General features: G+C 41.9%; 1 protein-coding gene across 7 annotated transcripts in view; it reads right to left on the reverse strand.

Annotated features, from left to right (window-relative positions):
• LOC144026558 (discs large homolog 1-like protein) overlaps nt 1-19513 on the reverse strand; it is a 139576-nt gene that overhangs the window by 82092 nt on the left and 37971 nt on the right. For 3 of the 7 annotated variants that reach the window (XM_077533271.1, XM_077533278.1, XM_077533276.1), the window contains one exon: nt 18322-18663. The exons of 1 other annotated variant lie outside the window; for it this stretch is intronic. In XM_077533271.1, coding sequence (XP_077389397.1) covers nt 18322-18663 — 342 coding nt within the window. Of the gene's footprint in view, nt 1-18321; nt 18667-19513 lie in introns of all 7 variants that reach the window. 3 more of the 7 variants (XM_077533270.1, XM_077533277.1, XM_077533275.1) reach the window with 1 other exon arrangement.

Consider the following 19513-nt stretch of genomic DNA (forward strand, 5'->3'; position numbering starts at 1 on the left):
ACCCCTCATCTCAAGCATAGTCTTTGCAAGCAGAAGCAACGAGGAGAAGCTAACAGGTGTGAAACGAGCATGAACATAATACTTTTATCCACATATTTTCACAGCACCAAGTTGGTCGGTTTTGGGTGAACATCATCCAATTGGGTGTTTGTATAGTGCTATGCTTTTATGATTAAATGTGTGAAGAAGCAAAATTTCCTCAGGCTTTTTTGCAGATACTGCAGCACACAGCTCTCCCACACACTCACACTCACGTTTTCTCACATGAACGCAGAGTCAGAAGACATGACATGCATAGGTTCCTGTACAGAAACAACAGGCTGTTGCTGAGCACTGACTCGGATGGAAAAGAAGTGGAGAAGAGGCAGACAGTGTTCTCAAAATTATGAAACTTTTGAATTGTTCCAAGGGCTTACCATGGGCACATGAGGGAAGCACACTTATCAGATGAATTCCCTGCATGACCCTTAGCAGAAGTTAAAATCTTAGTAGCACAATTCAGCATACTCAGAATCCTGGGAGAACAATTGGTCAAACAGATCAACAGCTTTTGTATCATCCCCAAGGATTAGCCAAAGGTGGAGCGGGACCCCCGTTAAAGCTTCTTCCTGTGTTGCCATGGGAACAGTAGCTATGGCAACAGCTTCCTGGGTCCCGAAATACACCTGGTACTGTCAGATAAATATAAGGTCTACAGAGATTTTTGATTAACTTTCTGAGATGAAAGCTGTCATATTAGAAAACAAATGGACAGATGTGTGTGTGTGCGTGCGGTCACGTGTATAATGGGAAGGGTAAACAGATCATTCCAATGCCATTCCTCTAGTCTAAGTTAAATGTTAATAGCAAAACAGCTATATTTTTCTCATCATGTATAAGATATCAGGAAAACACATTTATGTCAGTAGGTCACTGTATTACTGAGACAATAGTAGTGTGAATATGATTTAAAACACGTACTTTATAGGAAAGTGTTAAAATATAGAACCATTTGATTGTGAATTGCAATTTATGATCAAAAAAGAAATCTATTTTAAATTAGATTTTAAGGGCCTACCAACATAAGTTCAAACTGTAAACAGATTTTACACTGCTACAGTACAAACTATTTTGCTTAGAAACATGGAACACAATGCATTGACGTGCTGGAAAAATAACCACCTGCATTCATGTGCCTCCTTCACTTTCCCCCCTCTGTCAAATGTCAGCAAGTGAATGCCAACCCTATTAATATTTCATGGCCAATTAAATAAAAGCACACATCATGCATGTTTAATATCCGAAGACTGAACTTTATCCTTACATCCTCTTAAGGCTGGTAATGGCTAGTAATAGATTATCAAGCTTGCACTGAACCTTTTAACAGAGTTCATAAAACTTTCTCAGGATCAAACAAACACTTTTGAAGCATTGAAAAGGCATTGTTAAAATCAGCCAGTTGTATGGTTTTGCTCCTCTTTTCTGCTCCTTATTTTGCGTGTCCTTATGGCCTTCGACATGGATAAACATTCATTTTCATTTCCATCACTCAGAGTAAATGTATGCACTGTACTTTGTGTTTGTTATTATGATTGAAATCACATAATTTGTGATAGAAATACATTTTCTCTTGATTACAATAATTAACCTTTCCATGCACGTATAGTAAAATTGTCAAAATTATCGAACAAAAATAAAGATAACATGATTAGGCTGCATTTAATGTACGTATAAATCCCAGTGAAGTTAGGACGTGTAAAATGTATATGGAAACAGAATATAACGCAAATCGTTTTCAACCTGAATGCACGACAAAGACCAGATATTAATGTTCAAACTATTGAATGATCATTTGTATCATCATAATTCTAATAATGATAATAATCATTACCATTATCATCAATATCATAATTATTATTATTATTATTATCTATCCATTATCTACCGCTTTTCCTAGGTCGTGTCACAGGGCAGCAGCATTTAGCAGGGAAGCCCAGACTTCCCTCTCCCCATCCACTTCAAACAGCTCCCCCGGCGGGATCCCAAGGCGTTCCCAGGTCAGCCGAGAGACAGTCTCTCCAATGTGTCCTGGGTTTTCCCCTGGGGCCTCCTGCTAGTGGGACCTACCCAGAACACCTCTCCAGGAGGCATCCAAACCAGATGTATGAGCCACATCAGCTGATTCCTCTTGATATGGAGGAGCAATGGCTGGACTCTCAGTCCTTCCCAGATAACCAAGCTTCTCACCAAGGGAGAGCCCGGACACCCTGTGGAGGAAACTCGTTTCGGCCGGTTGTATATGGGATATTCTTCTTTCGGTCATGACCCACAGCATGTGACCATAGGTGAGGGTCGGAACGTAGATCGACCAGTAAATCGAGTGCTTCGCCTTTCGGCTCAGCTCCTTCTTCACCACATCGAACTGATACAAAATCTGCATCAAAGAGGACGCTGCACCAATCCGCTTGTCGATCTACGGATCCATCCTCCATCCAAGATGCTTGAACTCCTTCTTGGCGTAGGATCTCATCCCCAACCCGGAGAGCACAGCTCCAGTGAGAGTTGGAGATTGCAGCTTGAGGAAGCCAACATCTCCACATCATCTACAAAAAGCAGAAATGCAATGCTGAGGCCATCAAACCAGACTCCCTCAATGCCTCGGCTGCGCCTTGAAATTCTGTCAAAGGGCAGCCTTGGCGGAGTCCAACCCTCACTGGAAACAAAACCGACTTACTGACGGCAATGCAGACATCGGTCCTACAGAGACTGAACGGCCTGTGTCATGGAGCTCGGAACCCCATAGTCCCGAAGCACCCCCCACAGGACTCCCTGAGGGAAACAGTCAAATGCCTTCTCCAACTCCACAAAACACATGGAGACTGGTAGTGCAAACTCCCATGCACCCTCGAGGATCCTGCCAAGGTTGTAGAGCTGGTTTACTGTTCCATGGCTGGGACGAAAACCACACTGCTCATCCTGAATTCAAATAACTTCCCGACAGACCATCCTCTTCGGCACACCTGAATAGACCTTACCAGGGAGGCTGAGGAGTGTGATCCCTCAATAGTTGGAACACACCCTTAAAAAGGGGGTCTGCCAATCTAGAGGCACTGTCCCTGATGCCCAAGCAATGTTATAGAAGCGTGGAAACCAGGACAGTCCCACAACATCCACAGCCTTTTGGAACTCCGGGCAGATCTCATCCACTCCCGGGGCCTTACCACCGAGTAGCTTTCTAACCACCTCAGTTCGACCCCAGAGATAGGAGAGCCCAATCCAGAGTCTCCAGACTCTGCTTCCTCAAAGGAAGGTGTGTTGGCGGAATTGAGGAGGTCTTCGAAATATTCTCCCCACCGACTCAAAACTAGGGCTGGATATTGCCAACATCACGATACGATATGTATCACGATACAGGGGTCACGATACGCTACGTATCGCGATATCCATGTATAATATATGATTTTCAAGGCGATACCTATCACAATATTGCACATTAATTTACTTGCATTTTATTATAACGGTCACATGTATACCTAAATGATGTGTTTATTATGCTGGATGGCAAAAATGTTTTTGTTAGCAGTTCTTCTTGGTTTACCACCAAGTAGCATGCCTGGTCTAAATGTGCACACCCTGTAGACCAAGGAGCAGCTTTCACAGACACACCAGTAGGGATGGGTACCCAAGATAGTACTTTTTTCAGGTGTGGACTGATTTGCAGGGTGTGCACGCCCCATTCGCCACGTCGCCAATGACGAGAGGAAATGGGGAGTGGTGATGTTAATATTCACCATGCTTGCCACATTGACGTGGCCAATTTTGTCAAATTTGCACTGGGGGAATATTGCTATACTAGGCATAAGTGTCCATAAGACAAAAAAAAAAAAAAATAAAAAATGGTCGTATGCAAATTGCATACAGTAATCCCACAATCCTCGATTCGGCGAGTGACGCACACGATTGGATTCAGTATCACAGCATTGTTTACATATGCCAGTACGGTAGTAGAATGCTGATACTAGCAGACGCACTATTTAATCATGCAGTCCAGAACGCAAACTCTTGTCAAATCTTCGTGGTTTGCCAACGTTCCCTGGCTTTGACACGACAAGGAATACGATAACTTTAAGTGTGTAAAAAGAAGGATAATCAGATGCTTTCACGAGCCGGAAGTTGGACGAAGTTAGAAGAACATCAAAGGTACGTGGACTGTATTTCGTACCCGTTTCATTTTATTTTAAGAGGATTTATTTTCACATTGTATTTGTGGGGCTCTATTTTGTTTCTAATTTGGAGGATGGAACAATTGTAAATGATCATCATTGGCGGAAGGATACACGAAAAGGAGGGGGAAGCGATTGTGGCAGTTGTTATGTTGTGATGAGACAAAGTTGTGCTGGAGCTATTACAACCCCGAATGCTGTTTCTTTTTCCCGCGACCTTCTTTGGAGTGATCCACGATACACTCTCGTCTTCCCGAAGAGCAAGTGTTACATTTTCATGTGTCGTCACGTAAAGTGCCCATATAAACTCAGCAGTGATTTACGCAACGTAAATGATTGTTGTCTTCAGTTGCGATTGCTGTTGAATGTAATAATGCAGTAATTATGACAAAATGTTACTGTGTGTATTAATAAAATTCCATGTGCAAAATATAGGGGTATACACTATACATGTCACGCCGCCACCAGAGTGGCGGTTCATGGTTTTGTTTTTACAGTCATGTTCCTGTTTTATTTTGATAGTCCTGACTCCACTCTCACCCCAGGTCACTTACCCTTCCTGCAGCTCAATGATTACCGGTCCACGCCCATGATCAGCACCACCTGTTCCCAATCAACCCGGACATAAAAGCCACCTGATTCCTCCCCTCTGTGCCGAAGTGTCACATATCTCAGTGCATGGAAGCGTCCTCTCAGTCCTCGTACCACAGTCCTTGTTTGATGTCTAGCCTTGCCTTGTCTTGCGCCTTTAGTTTGCCCTGGTTTTCCTCCCTTGTGGAGCGCCTTTTGTTGTCCCTGTTTTTGAGTGCCCTTTTTTGTATCTCCCGGGTGGAGCTCTTTTTGTTCAGCCTTTTTTCCCTCTTTAAGAGGCGTTTTGGTTTTCGTGTTATTAAAGCTGCAGCCTTGTTGGCCAACTTTACATCTGCGTCTGAGTCCTACCTCCTCACGTCGTGTCAGTACACTTCGGCCAGCATGGACTCAGCAGATAAGTTGGAGGCTGCACTGCGGAGGCAGGCCACTCGCTTGTCACACCTGGAGGAGGTCCAGCAAGCCATGGCCACCCGGATAGGTGAACTTGCTGGACAGGTGCAGGGGCTGATGAGCCACCTGCAACACTCCACGCTACCCGCCACGAGACAGGAAACCACCGCTGAACCACCGACCACAACTCCAGCATTGGCCGGAGTAGGTCTGAGACTGGCTCCCCCGGAGCGTTATTCAGGAGTACCAGGACACTGCCAGGCATTCCTGACTGAATGCGATATTCATTTTGAACTTTCACCACAGGCCTTTCCTACAGACCGTTCCCGCGTGGCCTTCATGATCTCGCACCTGACTGGACGAGCCAGGGACTGGGCCACCGCGGAATGGGCACGAAACTCCCCGACCTGCTCAACCGCAGCCGGGTTTTGCATGACTCTCCGCCAAGTTTTCGATCCAGTCAACATGGATCGAGAGAAGACGCGAGAACTCAGCTATCTCAGACAAGGCAGAGAATCGGTCAATGATTATGCCATCCGATTCCGAACTCTAGCAGCCAAGAGTGGCTGGAACGACACAGCTCTCTATGATCACTTTTTAAAGGGACTCACAACCTCAATGCAGGAACTCTTGCTTCCTAGTGACTTACCCGGCGACCTGGACTCGTTGATTTCGCTTGCCATCCGCACTGATCATCGGAGGCGGGAGCTCAAGCAGAGCAGCGGACTCCAAGGGATACCCGGTTCTGGACCCCTCCAGCATCCACTGGCAAGTGAGACTCCACGATATGCATTTCCCCAGTCATCCTCCGCGAGGGAGGTCAGTGGGAATGACGAGGAACCCATGCAGCTTGGTCGGGCCCAGTTAACCACAGAGGAGCGACAGCGTCGCCGCCAAGAAGGCCGCTGCTACTACTGTGGTGAACTTGGTCATCGGGTTGGAACTTGCACCGTGAAGAGAGGTTCACCGGTGAGTTTCCCGTCACCCCGACCTGCTAAGACACAAAGAATCACGCAAGCCCAGATACGCCACCATGCTATGACCATTGACATGCCAGCACTCATCGACTCCGGTTCCGACGAGAGCCTCATGGACTGGGGCCTCGTTAAGCAAGTACGAGCCACCACCGCACCCCTTCCCCGGATCATCCAGGCCAGAGCCCTGAATGGCAAGGAGCTCTTCAGCATCACCCACATCACCGAACCCCTGGAAGTACGAATTGGACAACATATCGAAAATCTCCGTTTCCACGTAATCCAAGCTTCGTCTCCCACTTTGGTTCTGGGATATCCTTGGCTACGTCAACACAACCCCCGAATCGACTGGAACTCCGGGAATGTACTGGAATGGGGAAATGATTGTAAGGATCACGTTTTGGACCAATCAGCGACCAGTGCATCCTCAGCCGCAGTCAACATGGTCACCCTTGAGTCTCTCGCTCCCGAGCCTCGCCGGGCGCCGCCTCAAGCCCCCGAGCCGCGCCGGGCGCAGCTCGAAGACCTTACGCCATGCCAAGTCTCTGCATCATGTCACGCCAAGTCTCTGCATCAAGTCACGCCAGGTCTCTGCATCACGCCAACCAAGCCAAAGCCGACCAAGCCAAAGCCGACCAAGCCAAAGCCGTCCAAGCCAAAGTCGTCCAAGCCAAAGTCGTCCAAGCCAAAGTCGTCCAAGCCAAAGTCGTCCAAGCCAAAGTCGTCCAAGCCAAAGTCGTCCACGCCAAAGTCGTCCACGCCAAAGTCGTCCACGCCAAAGTCGTCCACGCCAAAGCCGTCCACGCCAAAGCCGTCCACGCCTAAGCCGTCCACGCCAAAGTCTACCACACCACGCCAGATCGGCCAAGCCTGCCACGCCTGCCAAGTCTGCCACGCCTGCCAACCTGCCACGCCTGCCACGCCTCGTCAAATCTGCCACGCCAAGTCTGCCACGTCTGCCACGCCTCGCCAAGTCTGCCAAGTCTGCCAAGTCTGCCAGGTCTACCAAGTCAAAACTATCCACGGGATCCCCTTGGTACTTTCCAAACCTGATCCTGCGCTAGGAAAAGGTCTTCGGAACGGTCCCGACGGGACTCTCGTCTGGCGTCATGGACGCCCTCCTGAACTGCCTTTTTGTCTGGGACGGATGGGTGGGTCGTGTTCCCACCTCCGTGCCCCCTTCCACCCGCCCTTGTTTTTGGACTCCTTGCTGAAAGGCCGTCAAGGGCCGGCCATTGAGGGGGGGGGGGGTACTGTCACGCCGCCACCAGAGTGGCGGTTCATGCTTTTGTTTTTACAGTCATGTTCCTGTTTTATTTTGATAGTCCTGACTCCACTCTCACCCCAGGTCACTTACCCTTCCTGCAGCTCAATGATTACCGGTCCACGCCCATGATCAGCACCACCTGTTCCCAATCAACCCGGACATAAAAGCCACCTGATTCCTCCCCTCTGTGCCGAAGTGTCACATATCTCAGTGCATGGAAGTGTCCTCTCAGTCCTCGTACCACAGTCCTTGTTTGATGTCTAGCCTTGCCTTGTCTTGCGCCTTTAGTTTGCCCTGGTTTTCCTCCCTTGTGGAGCGCCTTTTGTTGTCCCTGTTTTTGAGTGCCCTTTTTTGTATCTCCCGTGTGGAGCTCTTTTTGTTCAGCCTTTTTTCCCTCTTTAAGAGGCGTTTTGGTTTTCGTGTTATTAAAGCTGCAGCCTTGTTGGCCAACTTTACATCTGCGTCTGAGTCCTACCTCCTCACGTCGTGTCAATACAGACAAAAATAAAATAAATGACACTACAAGTTCCATCATTTGGATCAGCATCTTAATACGATAGCATAGTGGTCCTAAGTGTTCTTAAAAACGAGGTAGAAGTTTTATTCCTAAAATACACTTGCATTTATTATGGTAGCTAGTAGGGCTGGGAATCTTTGACTGTCTCACGATTCGATTTGATTACGATTTTTGGGTCTACGATTCGATTTAGAATCAATTTTCGATTCTCGATTCAAAAGATTTTCGATTCGAAATGATTTGATTGACAAATGATTTCTGCTTCATTTTACAGATATGCACAACATTGTCATGATCTATTCAAGTCTGCTTTGCAAGACAAAATGACAACTAGAGACATTAAAAGTGTCTTTTTTTTTTTATTAATTTTGTATTGTAAGTGCCTTTTTCCACAAAAACAGCATGTGGGCTACAACTGCCTTTTCCCCTTCTTCTTTATTTCTAATTTAAATCAAATTGATTTTTGGATAATAATATCGATTCGATTAATAAATGAGAATCTCGATTCTTTTATTAATCGATTTTTTGGCACACCCCTAGTAGCTAGGCCACTGCAACATTCTGCACAGTTCAAACATTAACACTGGACTTGAATGTAATTAAATAAAAGTGTACTGGAGTAATGATTACAGTTGGATGTATTGAGACTATTGAATGAAAATCATACTCCAATAAATGAAAACAAATCCTAAATGTTCAATAACCTACTAACCTACATTCAATAACCTGGAAAAAAACATGAGTTTTTTTTTTTTTTTTTTTTGTAAGTACATAAAATATTTTGTAAGGAAAAAAAACGTGCAAAGACTGAGATCAGTTTAGTGCAGAATTACTGAGGTGTTTCGGGTTGTTTTTGTGTGGGCTAAAACGGTGACGAGATGATGCAAACCAAGAAACAGTACATAAGTGCCCACATTTTTTCCATCTGTGGCGATTTATTTATAAGAACTTTGCCCATTTCTACCACTACAATGTGCAGTTAGCCATCAAGCTATACCTATCCCCCCCCCCCCAAAAAAATCCATCTTCCCAGAAGTGGTGTGTGTTTGTTAGTTGGTCTACAATATCTCTGCGGTAGGTGGTTAGGGAATTTTTATACTGTTTAGCCACATTGGATAAAAAGTTTCATGAACCATCAATAACCCTGGAGTTGGGTCGGTACTTCCGAGCACTGATTCACGTAATACGGTGCCAGATTTCGGTTCTGAAGCATGTGTTTCAAAGTTGTGACTAGAAGGGGTGTGAATTGCCTAGTACCTGACGATTCGATTCGTATCACGATTCACAGGTCACGATTCGATTCGATACCGATTAATCCCGATATGAATTTATAAGTCGATTGTTGCGATTTGTTTTCATTCAAATTCAGAAAATACTAATCAGTAAGCTTGTAGAGTGTAAGATTTATATGAAAATGTATTATTTATTTATCTGAAATTTCAGTCTTATAGAGGTTGTAATCTGTTTCATGTTTGAAGAGCATTAAAATAAAATATTAAGGCTTAATGTTCCGTTCATATAACATTCTTCCATGCTCAAGGTTTTGTTGAATATTTTTCCATTAAAAATGGAAGTTTAAAAATTGATTCACACACACCAAAAAAAAAAAAAAAAAAAAAAAAAAAAAGGCAATGATGATAAGACGTTGATTCGGTAAGACTACCGAATGAACAATTCTGAGCTCTTAAAAAAAAAAAAAAATCGATTCAGTCGCCTATTGAATCGATTCGAGAATTGCGCGATGTAGTATCGCGATATATTGCCGAATCGATATTTTTTTAACACCCCTAGTGACTAGGGATGGGTACCGAAGATGGTACTGTTTGTATGGACCGATTTGGGTTGGTGCTTCCGAGCACCGATTCACGTAAAATCAAACGGTGCCTTGTTTCGGTTCTGAAGCACGTCTTTCCAAGTTGTGACTGTGCAGGAGTAGAAGTTGTAAATATTGAACATGCTCATTATTTAAGATTGTTGGCTCTGACTGGCTTTGGACCCAATTATCGGGACAAATTCAGCTCAAACATTAAGATAATCTTATAAGACAATCTTATAAGACATAAGATTGTCGGGCCTTTGACATTCTTGGTTGGGAATGGCCAAAAATGGGGACAAAAACAGATTCCCTTTATGTGTGTACCAGGCTTAAGGCACTCATGTCTATTTCCTTGCTCAACAACACCCTCACGCTCCTCCTGCATGTGCACTAATTGAAGACAATTAACTTCAAAGACATGGGATGTTTTTGTTTTTAGGTACAATGCAAGCTGCAAAGGCACCCGTGTCTCAATTCTGACGCCTGCGTATCGATACGTGTATTGTAATAAGGCCAGCAACGATATATTGCCGTGTGGATTTTTTTTAGCATATATTACTGAAAGCCTCCCGAGTTGAGGTCAGCAGTCCCCCATCTCCACTATACATAGTGTTAATGGCGCACTGCGTTCCTTTCCTGAGATGCCGGATAGTGGACCAGAATTTCCTCGAAGCTGTCCAGAAGTCGTTTTCCACGGCCCCTCCGAACTCCTCCCTGAGTTTTTGCCTCAGCGACCACCAAAGCTGCATTCTGCTTGGCCAGCTAGTACCTGGCAGCTGCCTCCGAGGTCCTGCAGGCCAAAAAGGCCCGATAGGACTTCTTCAGCTTGATGACATCCCTTACTAATCTTGCTCTGCAAGATGAATTCTTGCGGTATTTGTGAGTTTACAAACTCCCAAGGATACATCTTGTATCGAGCCCGTTGATTTTCACTGATCCGAACAACTGCTGGTTCGGACCAATCACAGAGCGACATTGTGCTTGGGGAAGGATATACAGCTGTGACAAAACCAGGAAGCACCGACGCCGGGGGGAAAATAAACAAACCTAACATGGAGGAATAGACGCTGCAATTAATTCTGTTCTTGCAGAATTACCGTTAGCTTGTTCAATGTTGAACAGCAAGAGGCGCTTCGTGTATTTTTAGCTGGTAAAGATGTTCATATTGCACTCTATATTATAGTCACATTCCATCCCATTTCAGCAGCAAACAGTTTTCTATGGTACTCGCATAACGTAACTAAACATTCTATCACTTGTAGCTGGCCTAACTCCCACTACTTGCCCTCTTTTCCGGGTCCTCCGTACATCAAATACACCAGAAACTACACAGTGCACAACACCACTCATTTGTTATGCAAAGCGTCAGTCAAATTCAACACATGCTAATTGGTCCCATGAAAAGCGATGAAAAACAGACATTTTCATGAATTTACAACTTGACAGTAAAAAAATATAAATCAGATGAATTCAATCTTAAAAGTATCTTATTTCAGACTCCAGCCAAATCAGTCGGCTGTGGTCTTTTGTATTGGTTCCTAACCATTTTGGCTCATTCCCAGCCCTTCCATTAGTCCACTGTTCGATTCTGTTAAGGGAAGCTCTATCGCAGTCTCCCACTGTTAAAAGGATATATAGGGAGTTATACTCTATAGGAGAAAGAGATTGGAGGGAGAGATGGAAACACACACAGGGACTTTTTCAGATGACAGGATCATAAGAAAATTCATGTTCACTAGGTGCAGGTATAGCAATTTGTTTAGCAAAGCCACTATTGATTACAAATAGTGCTACTCCGGAACCATCATCATTGCATCATGTGTACTATTTTAAGTATATCAAATCTCTCAGCATATCCAAGAAGGACTTCCACAGACTGGACAAGCTTATCAGGCTGGCCTGTGGTCGGCATGAAGCTAGACTCTCTGGTGACAGTGGCAGAGAAGAGGACTCTCAACAAACTGCTGGATATTTTGGACAATACCAGCCACTCTCTGCACACTGTCATCAGCAGTCAGAGGAGCCTGTTCAGTGGAAGGCTGACGCTCCCCAAGTGCCGGACCAACAGACTAAAGAACTCCTTTGTCCACCGTGCCATTGTACTCTACAACTCCTCACTGGGGGGAAGAGGGTGTAGCATGCACTTCACTTCACAAATATGGCACTTTAATTTATTGAATTCAATCTCCGGTGTAATAACCTTATTTATTGATTGATTGAATTTTTTATTTTATTTTATTTTTCTTCTTCTTATTATTATTATTATTAATTAAATTTCTGGCGTAATAACCTTATTTATTGAATTCTTCTTATTATTAGTATTGTTATTATTAATTCAATCTCTGGTGTAATAACCTTATTAATTGATTGATTTTTTATTTTATTATCTGTTCTCATTGCTGCTGGACATGTAAATTTCCCAGAGGGAGGCATCCCAAAGGGATCAATAAAGTCAAGTCCAAGTCTAAGTCTAAGTCTAAGAAAACAAGGTAAACCTTGTAGCGTAACAAAAGAAACAACGTGCGATCCGGAAAGTCACGCTCCCCCCACGCGGTGCCCTCGTCATTCAACAGACGCAAGAGTTTTGATCGTCCCTTTAGGAATGTAACAGAAGCTTACATTGCTTTCTATATAGGCGTTTTACATTGCTCGGCAGAGAATCACCGCCATTCTACTCTCAAAACCAAAAAAACTCCTCTTCCTCTGTCAGTGTCAGAATCCAACAGGTTGATTGCCTTTAACTTAAATGAAGCAGCATATACACTTCTCAAGTTTTTTTCCCCCCACAATGAGGGCGCAAACTGTCTCACTCTCGTTCTGTTTCTCCTACTGCATTTGGGCTCACTTGTTTGTTTTGCTCTACCTGGTGCTCTTGCGCTTCCTTTATAGTGCCCCCCCCCCCATGACCTGATGGATAAACTGCTATATTAGCCACAGGGTCCAATGCAAGTGAAAAAAGTAGGAGTTTATAGTCCGGAAATTACGGTAATTTAATTTGTATTGATTATTATTAACAAAAAATATGATACAATCTAAATTGTGACTTTAGAAATAAAAAAATACCAACAAATGATATTCTATTTTTTTGCAATATCCCCCACCCCTAGTATCATCACTTTACCATCACTGTTAAACTTATGCTGTCACGTCACAATAAATCAAAACTAAAAAAACACAATACAATGGAGTCAGTCCATTATGCTTGAGAATAGATTAAGTTTTGGTAAATATGCTGTATGCTGAATGATGTCAAATATGATTACAAATGGTTACAAATCTTTTGTTGTGTGAGAAATTTCAAGAAAATGTTCATCAAACTCCATGTTTGACAAATTCAGGGGCTTTTGAATTCTGAGCATTCCATTTACAGAGATTAAGTAGTTCACATATGGGCATTGGTAAAACCTCAAAATACAATAAATCATATTAAATTATTAAGAGTGTCAAAGGGCATATTGATGTTTATATATTTGCACGTTTTACATATTTGCAGAATACGGTGTATAGGGGTCTTCATGAACCTTTTATTTCAATTACCACATCAACAGGATCGAGGGAAATAAGAATTCATTATTTTACTGGCATGGTAATTAACATTCAGTAATAATCTGTCCTTGGTCTTGTTATCCCATCTCATGCCACTCACTAGTCATCTTTAAGTTTCCTTCAATCCAAATGATCCGCATTATCTTAATGACTAAGGGCCACTAAAGTCTCTGTGTGAGCTTTGGGTCTTATTGTTTGTGAGCGGGAGACAGACAGCAAGTTTTGACATTGAGTAGCACCAACCTGCACCTCAAGCTCCCGTTTCACACAGCCATCTATATCCTGCATGTGTGTAATAAGGTTCTTTCTATGTATGGTGTGCAGCACAAAATATACGGCAGTGTGAGTTGAAGTTCACCTTGTGGAAGCAGAAGGGTGCATCATAGAGCACGACTCAATACAGATTCACAGCAAGAAGGTTTGGGTTTCAAGCCTTGGTTGAGACTTTTCTATATATGTATTGCATCTTCAAACTGTTGCTGCATGGGTTCTACTGGGATACGATTGACTTCATGACCCTGTCCAAAACCGTGTGCAGGTTGATGGGCCATTAAAGCAGTGCTTCTCAATTATTTTCTGTCATGCACCCCCAGTAAGAAGAAAACATCTCGCCGCCAACGACTATAAATAGTATAATTTGTCTATAAAATTGTTATAAGCACACCTCTGCATAACACTGTATCCGAATTAACGTATAAGAGAATAAAAAAAGAAATATGGACCAACTTATAACAAAGAATAGCTTTATTAACTGTAACGGAAAAAAATTAAAGTGCATCTGAAATTAAAACATAAAATTAAATCCTTAATTAAACTATAAACATTTTTGACTGACCATGTCAAACCATAGATAAGGAAAAATAAAATTACATAAAATCAATAAATAATAATGCATTCAAACTGATCACTAACATTAACTCAGAAGCACAATATTGGAAAAAAAAAAAAACTTTAACGTGCTGATATTTTTTTGCTGTGTGCAAAGCGCGCATGCTCAGTGCAAACAAAATCCCTACACCACCTAGCGAATGCTCCCTGTGCACACTCTGCCAATAATGAGAGACACTGCCCCCTAATGTAGTGGAGGTGCAATTGCACTTTATTATTTGATTTGATTTTTGATTTTATTGAACATATAAACAAGCAAAACAGAGGAAAAAAACGGTAATCAAAAGAAAAGAAAAGAAAATCGCAATCAAATAATTAATCATAATTTACATGTTCAAAAGGGAGTAGGAAGAAGTTAGAATCTTATCTAGTCCTAACCCTTTTACTTTATATATTTAAACTTATTTCATTATTAATACAATACTAATTTACTATTATTTAAAATAAAATGTTTAAACCCGGTTATATATACAAGAATCAAAATCAAATCAAATCAAAATAAAAAGCATGTTCCCCGAGGTCAAACGCGACCCGCGCCCACCCCCCTTGATGGAGCCTCGCGTCCCCCTCGGGGGGCCCGCCCCACTATTTGAGAAGCACTGCATTAAAGTGACAAGGTAAAATGAAGGTTAAAATTGAATGGTTCTGTCTAAAATTGGCAGTTGTGTGAATGGTGGTCTATACTCCACCTCTCCTACAATAGTTGTTGTGGATGCATCAGAGGTTAGCTCTTAGACCTCTGCTGCCTCCAATTGTTTCAAACGCACTACTACAACCAAAACCTGTCTCATCGAACAATCACACACACACAAAAAAATATAATAACAATCATAATAATAGTAATACATATTACCAGGGGCTGTGTAGGAAGGCTACACAGGGAAGGAAAAAAATCAAAATGCTAGGTGGAAACTAACAAGAAACATAAAAACAATATACCAATGACCTAAACTTGAGTATAATGCAATGTTTAACTCATGAAAGTGACAGAGGCAGTTTTACCTGGTAACAGGCATGGGTTTTAGAATAGAGGGAAGAGAATGATGGGGTTACGCCTTGATTCAAACTTTCCCCTTCTGGGTAAGGCCAGACCTCGCCATCAAATGGAGCCTCTGGAGATTCTTCCTATGATATATAGACATCAGCACTGTGTAATTCAGCACATTTCTTGTAGCTTTTTCTCCACAGTTATTGAAAAGCATATACTGTAGTGAAACAAGGAAGGTTCGGAGTGACAAAATTAATACATAGCTTCCTACGATGTCATTAACTATTCAATAATTTTACTGTTTATTAAATTGTCTCTATTTACTTAAAAACCTTGTAAAGTGAATTCAGAGATTAGTTTCTATACATTAAAAATTTGAAGATAATTGCTGAAAACATAGACTAGACTAAAAATTGTGTAGTACTCAATTGTGGAGATTGTGTTTCTACGATATTTTCCTGGCTATCTGGGTGCAGTAAAAACGGCCCTTAGTGATAACATAACAACTGAACACCTTTGTTCTATGAGTGACTATCCGGTGCAATTGTAAGTTACATATATTTATTGGGCCACTTTTTACTGCTACAGCATGCAATTACCATAAACACTTCTCTGGATGCCACAATTTACAGAACAGCTCAGTGATGTTATTTCAATTCACAAGTAATGTATTTGGTGCTAATTCAGGCCACGTCCAATCAGTGTTGAAACACAAAGCAATTTATAATTAGCAGGAGTTATGTGCTCAAATGTCTGCCACATATCTTATATTATGAGGCACAGACTGAATAACGTACAGCTGTATCTAAAAAAAAATAGTGAATTTTCACTCAAGTGTCTGTTTTATTTGTACATATGACAACACTAAGCAAGGCAGTGACATATCGGATGAGACAACCATCAGTAGGCTTTGTGCTGTGCGGAAGCCTGTTAGCCGGCGAGCTAGCTGGTGGCTAGCTACTCTCGCCACGGCATAGAAGAAGTCACGAGTCACCAGCTGTGACATAGCCTATGTTCTTGCCACTGGAGGCTTTAGGTGGCTATACTGTAGGAATGTGTAGGCATATGCTAGACATACAAACCTATTTTAGTATAAGTTAAAAGTTTAGCAAGGCATTTTCAGCACATTGAGGGTGTTTCTATACAAGTACTGCTAACAGTACCAATTACTTATATTACATTATATTATTACTTTGGTACTTCTACTGGTGAAAATAAATTCATTCATTCATTAACAAAGAATGCAGAAGAAGCCCTCTAACTGTGTGGAAGAACGGTGTCCCTATGTCGGAGTTTAAGTCACACAATTGCAGTTCAAACAAGACGGAACTGGTGGGCAACTATGAGAAATAGCTGCAGACAATTCCATGAACGGTTCAATAAACAGAACAAATGCATTCAGAGAAACCAATCAAGCTACTTTACCGCATTGCACATTCTTGCACATCAGGTTGAATCCTTCCTGTGAGAAATGGCTTGGACAGAAACCCGTCTGAATTTGAATTTTGCCACATTCACAGCCATCTAACCTATTACTTTTTGATTTTTTCAAGGAAAATGCGTGTACATTCCCACTCACAGACTCATGCCACGCTACGTACCCGCTTGGTGAATTTTGGTGACGGAGACCACACTCTTACCTATTTATTCCATAGGTACATATGGAATAATAAATCCAGTTAAGACAATAAATATATTTATATAGCCGGTGGGTTGTTGAACTATCAAGTGAACACCATGTTAAACCCGGAAACATTTTCACTGAGTTTGTGAGGTCGGTGGATTACAGTTGTATCACTCAAACCATGTAACAGTTACATGCTCGTACTTCAGCATTTTTCTTGTTTGCAAATATATACTCAGCCTGAGCGATTCATCTATAAAATTTGGCCTATGTCAATTTGATGGAAATGGGGTGGTGGGAATGAGTTGTGGGGTGGGGGCTATTTTACTGAATAAAAACAATAGACCATCTGATGACTTATGTCACACTACGGGCTTCTATCTTCCATTCAAGTTTTCACACTATCAATGATTAGGTTGTCAGTTAAATGTTTGATTATTACAATTTGTGCCCAAAACCTGACATCATAAGGAACAAACATTTTGGTGCCCAAAGACTTTTACACAGTAAGGGACGTCTATAAAATTCCTTTTTTTTTTAAATGTTAAATATTCGTGTTCAATTGTTCTAAAGAGTTGAAGTGCTCAAAATTATTTTTTTTTTTACATTGTCAAAATCATTCTTAGGATCCTGATGGTATTTTTTTAATTAATAAAAAAAATAAATACATGTTTAGCTGCCATATATTATGACAAAAACATAAATCATACAAAAATTAAAAGAAAGAAAAGGAGTGTGTTATTTTCAGATAGAGAAAAACAGTGATTGCAATGAAAGCAGCGAGAAGGGAACATGTACATGGGGAGAACAAGATGGCAGTTCCATCTGTCATACAGAAGCACGCCAGATGAAGCATTTGGGAGGGAAGTTAAAATAACCTGTGCATATTCACCAACAGCGATGTACAAATATGATGTGAACAAGTTTGTTATTTTATTGGTGCGTGTGCTATTTTAAAGGACCAGTCAAGATGACAATATAAAACATGATAAGAGCTATTTAATGATGACTGTAAACTTCTCAAAACATAACAGGACAACATACACACAAACTGTAGTAGACACGACACATGCACTCGCATACGCATACACAATAAGACTGAAGAGAAGCGCAAAAAAAAAAAAAAATGGAATGATGGAGTGAGGTGTTGAGCCACAAGATGGAGCTAAAAAGCAACAATTCTGTCAATGTGTTTTTGTGTTTAGGTTGTCCGTTCACTACTTCACTTAGAGTGATAACCCACCCATTAGTTACAGTTCAATTTTCCCAAAGTGATTGAAGTAAATAAGCATCCCAACAAGGATGCACAGTAACAACCCTCACCAAAGCCCATTAATGTCTCAACTGTGTAAGCTCAAAGGAAATCCAAGATTACCAACCTGGCCATATTGTATAATTAGGTGTGAAGTTGATAGGTAAGGAAAAGCCATGCAGAAAAAGTAAGCCAGACATGTTGCTTTAAAGCAGTGCTTCTCAAATAGTGGGGCGGGCGGGCAAATGAAAAGACAACTTGGTTACCTGAGCAGGTGTGATGTGTGCATGAGTGACGTAACCGTGGACATGCTGAATCTGGGAGAGCTGTCGCTCTGCCACCTGAACCAGCTCTGACCCCCGGAGATCCCCTCGGCGACCAAGAGATCCATCCCTCAATAGGGAGCTTTCCATGTCCCTTCCCATGTCTCTTTCCAAAGTTCCACTGTGCCCTCTCCCTCTTCTCCAGGTCCCCTGATTCATCCCTTCGCTCCTGAGAGTCCTTGCATCAGTCAGCTCTTTGGCAACTCCCATTGGGTGCTGATGGCAGCTATGTTGGTGGAATTTTGGTGGGCCTAGAGATGACCCTTCTTCTTCTGGGTATCGGTACTTCTAGGTGAGGATGAGTTCGGCAGCAAGGAGATGAGGAAGTAAAAGACAGAAATGCAGAAAAGGGAAGGGGAAAAGGTGATGAGGAGGTACATGTGCCAGGGAAGCAGGAAAAAAAGAACAAAGGAATAAGTAAGATAAGTTGTTTTAAAGACGAGCAACAGATAGAAAAGGTTACATGTTAGTTACATTAAAGATAAGCTGCAGAGACAGAACCATAGTTAAAGAGCAAATGGATTCAATAGAAAGAAGAAAACAGTTGTTTGCTGTCGCAGGTCATTTTGGTAAAAAAATAATTTACCCTTGGACTGATTCCATGGCTTGCTCTGGTTTGTATGTTTGCTGGTAATGCCAAATCAAATCATAAAAGTATGAGCAGTGAAAAAATACACACAAAAAAACCATACTGTATTGCTTTGAGAAAAAAAAAAAAAAGAAAAAAGACCATTGCAAAATTATAAATTCATACTCATAAATCATTGAGATTTAAAGAGTGTTCATGTCATTGATTTGTTTATATTTATTATGACAAAACACATTAAGCAGAACTGGCCCCAAAGTCCATTAAGTTGACTGAAATCCTCTTATTTATCTTTTGTTTGATTGTTTAATCTTGCAGCGCTCTCTTAATTGATTCCAGAGTTGTATAACTGTACTGTAAAACGAAGACAAGCCCAAGCCTTCCTTATGAAACCACAAATGAGATTGTGTGCATCTTCTCAGGCTGCTATGGCTTCTTTCCACTTTCCAAATACACTCTGCATGTTAGGTTACTTGAAGAATGAATTTTTCATAGTTGTGATGTGGTTCGTGCGAATGGTTCTTTGTCTATATGGGCACAAATGGATGC

Source organism: Festucalex cinctus, chromosome 10 (assembly GCF_051991245.1).
Source record: "Festucalex cinctus isolate MCC-2025b chromosome 10, RoL_Fcin_1.0, whole genome shotgun sequence".
In the NCBI taxonomy this organism is placed as follows: domain Eukaryota; kingdom Metazoa; phylum Chordata; class Actinopteri; order Syngnathiformes; family Syngnathidae; genus Festucalex; species Festucalex cinctus.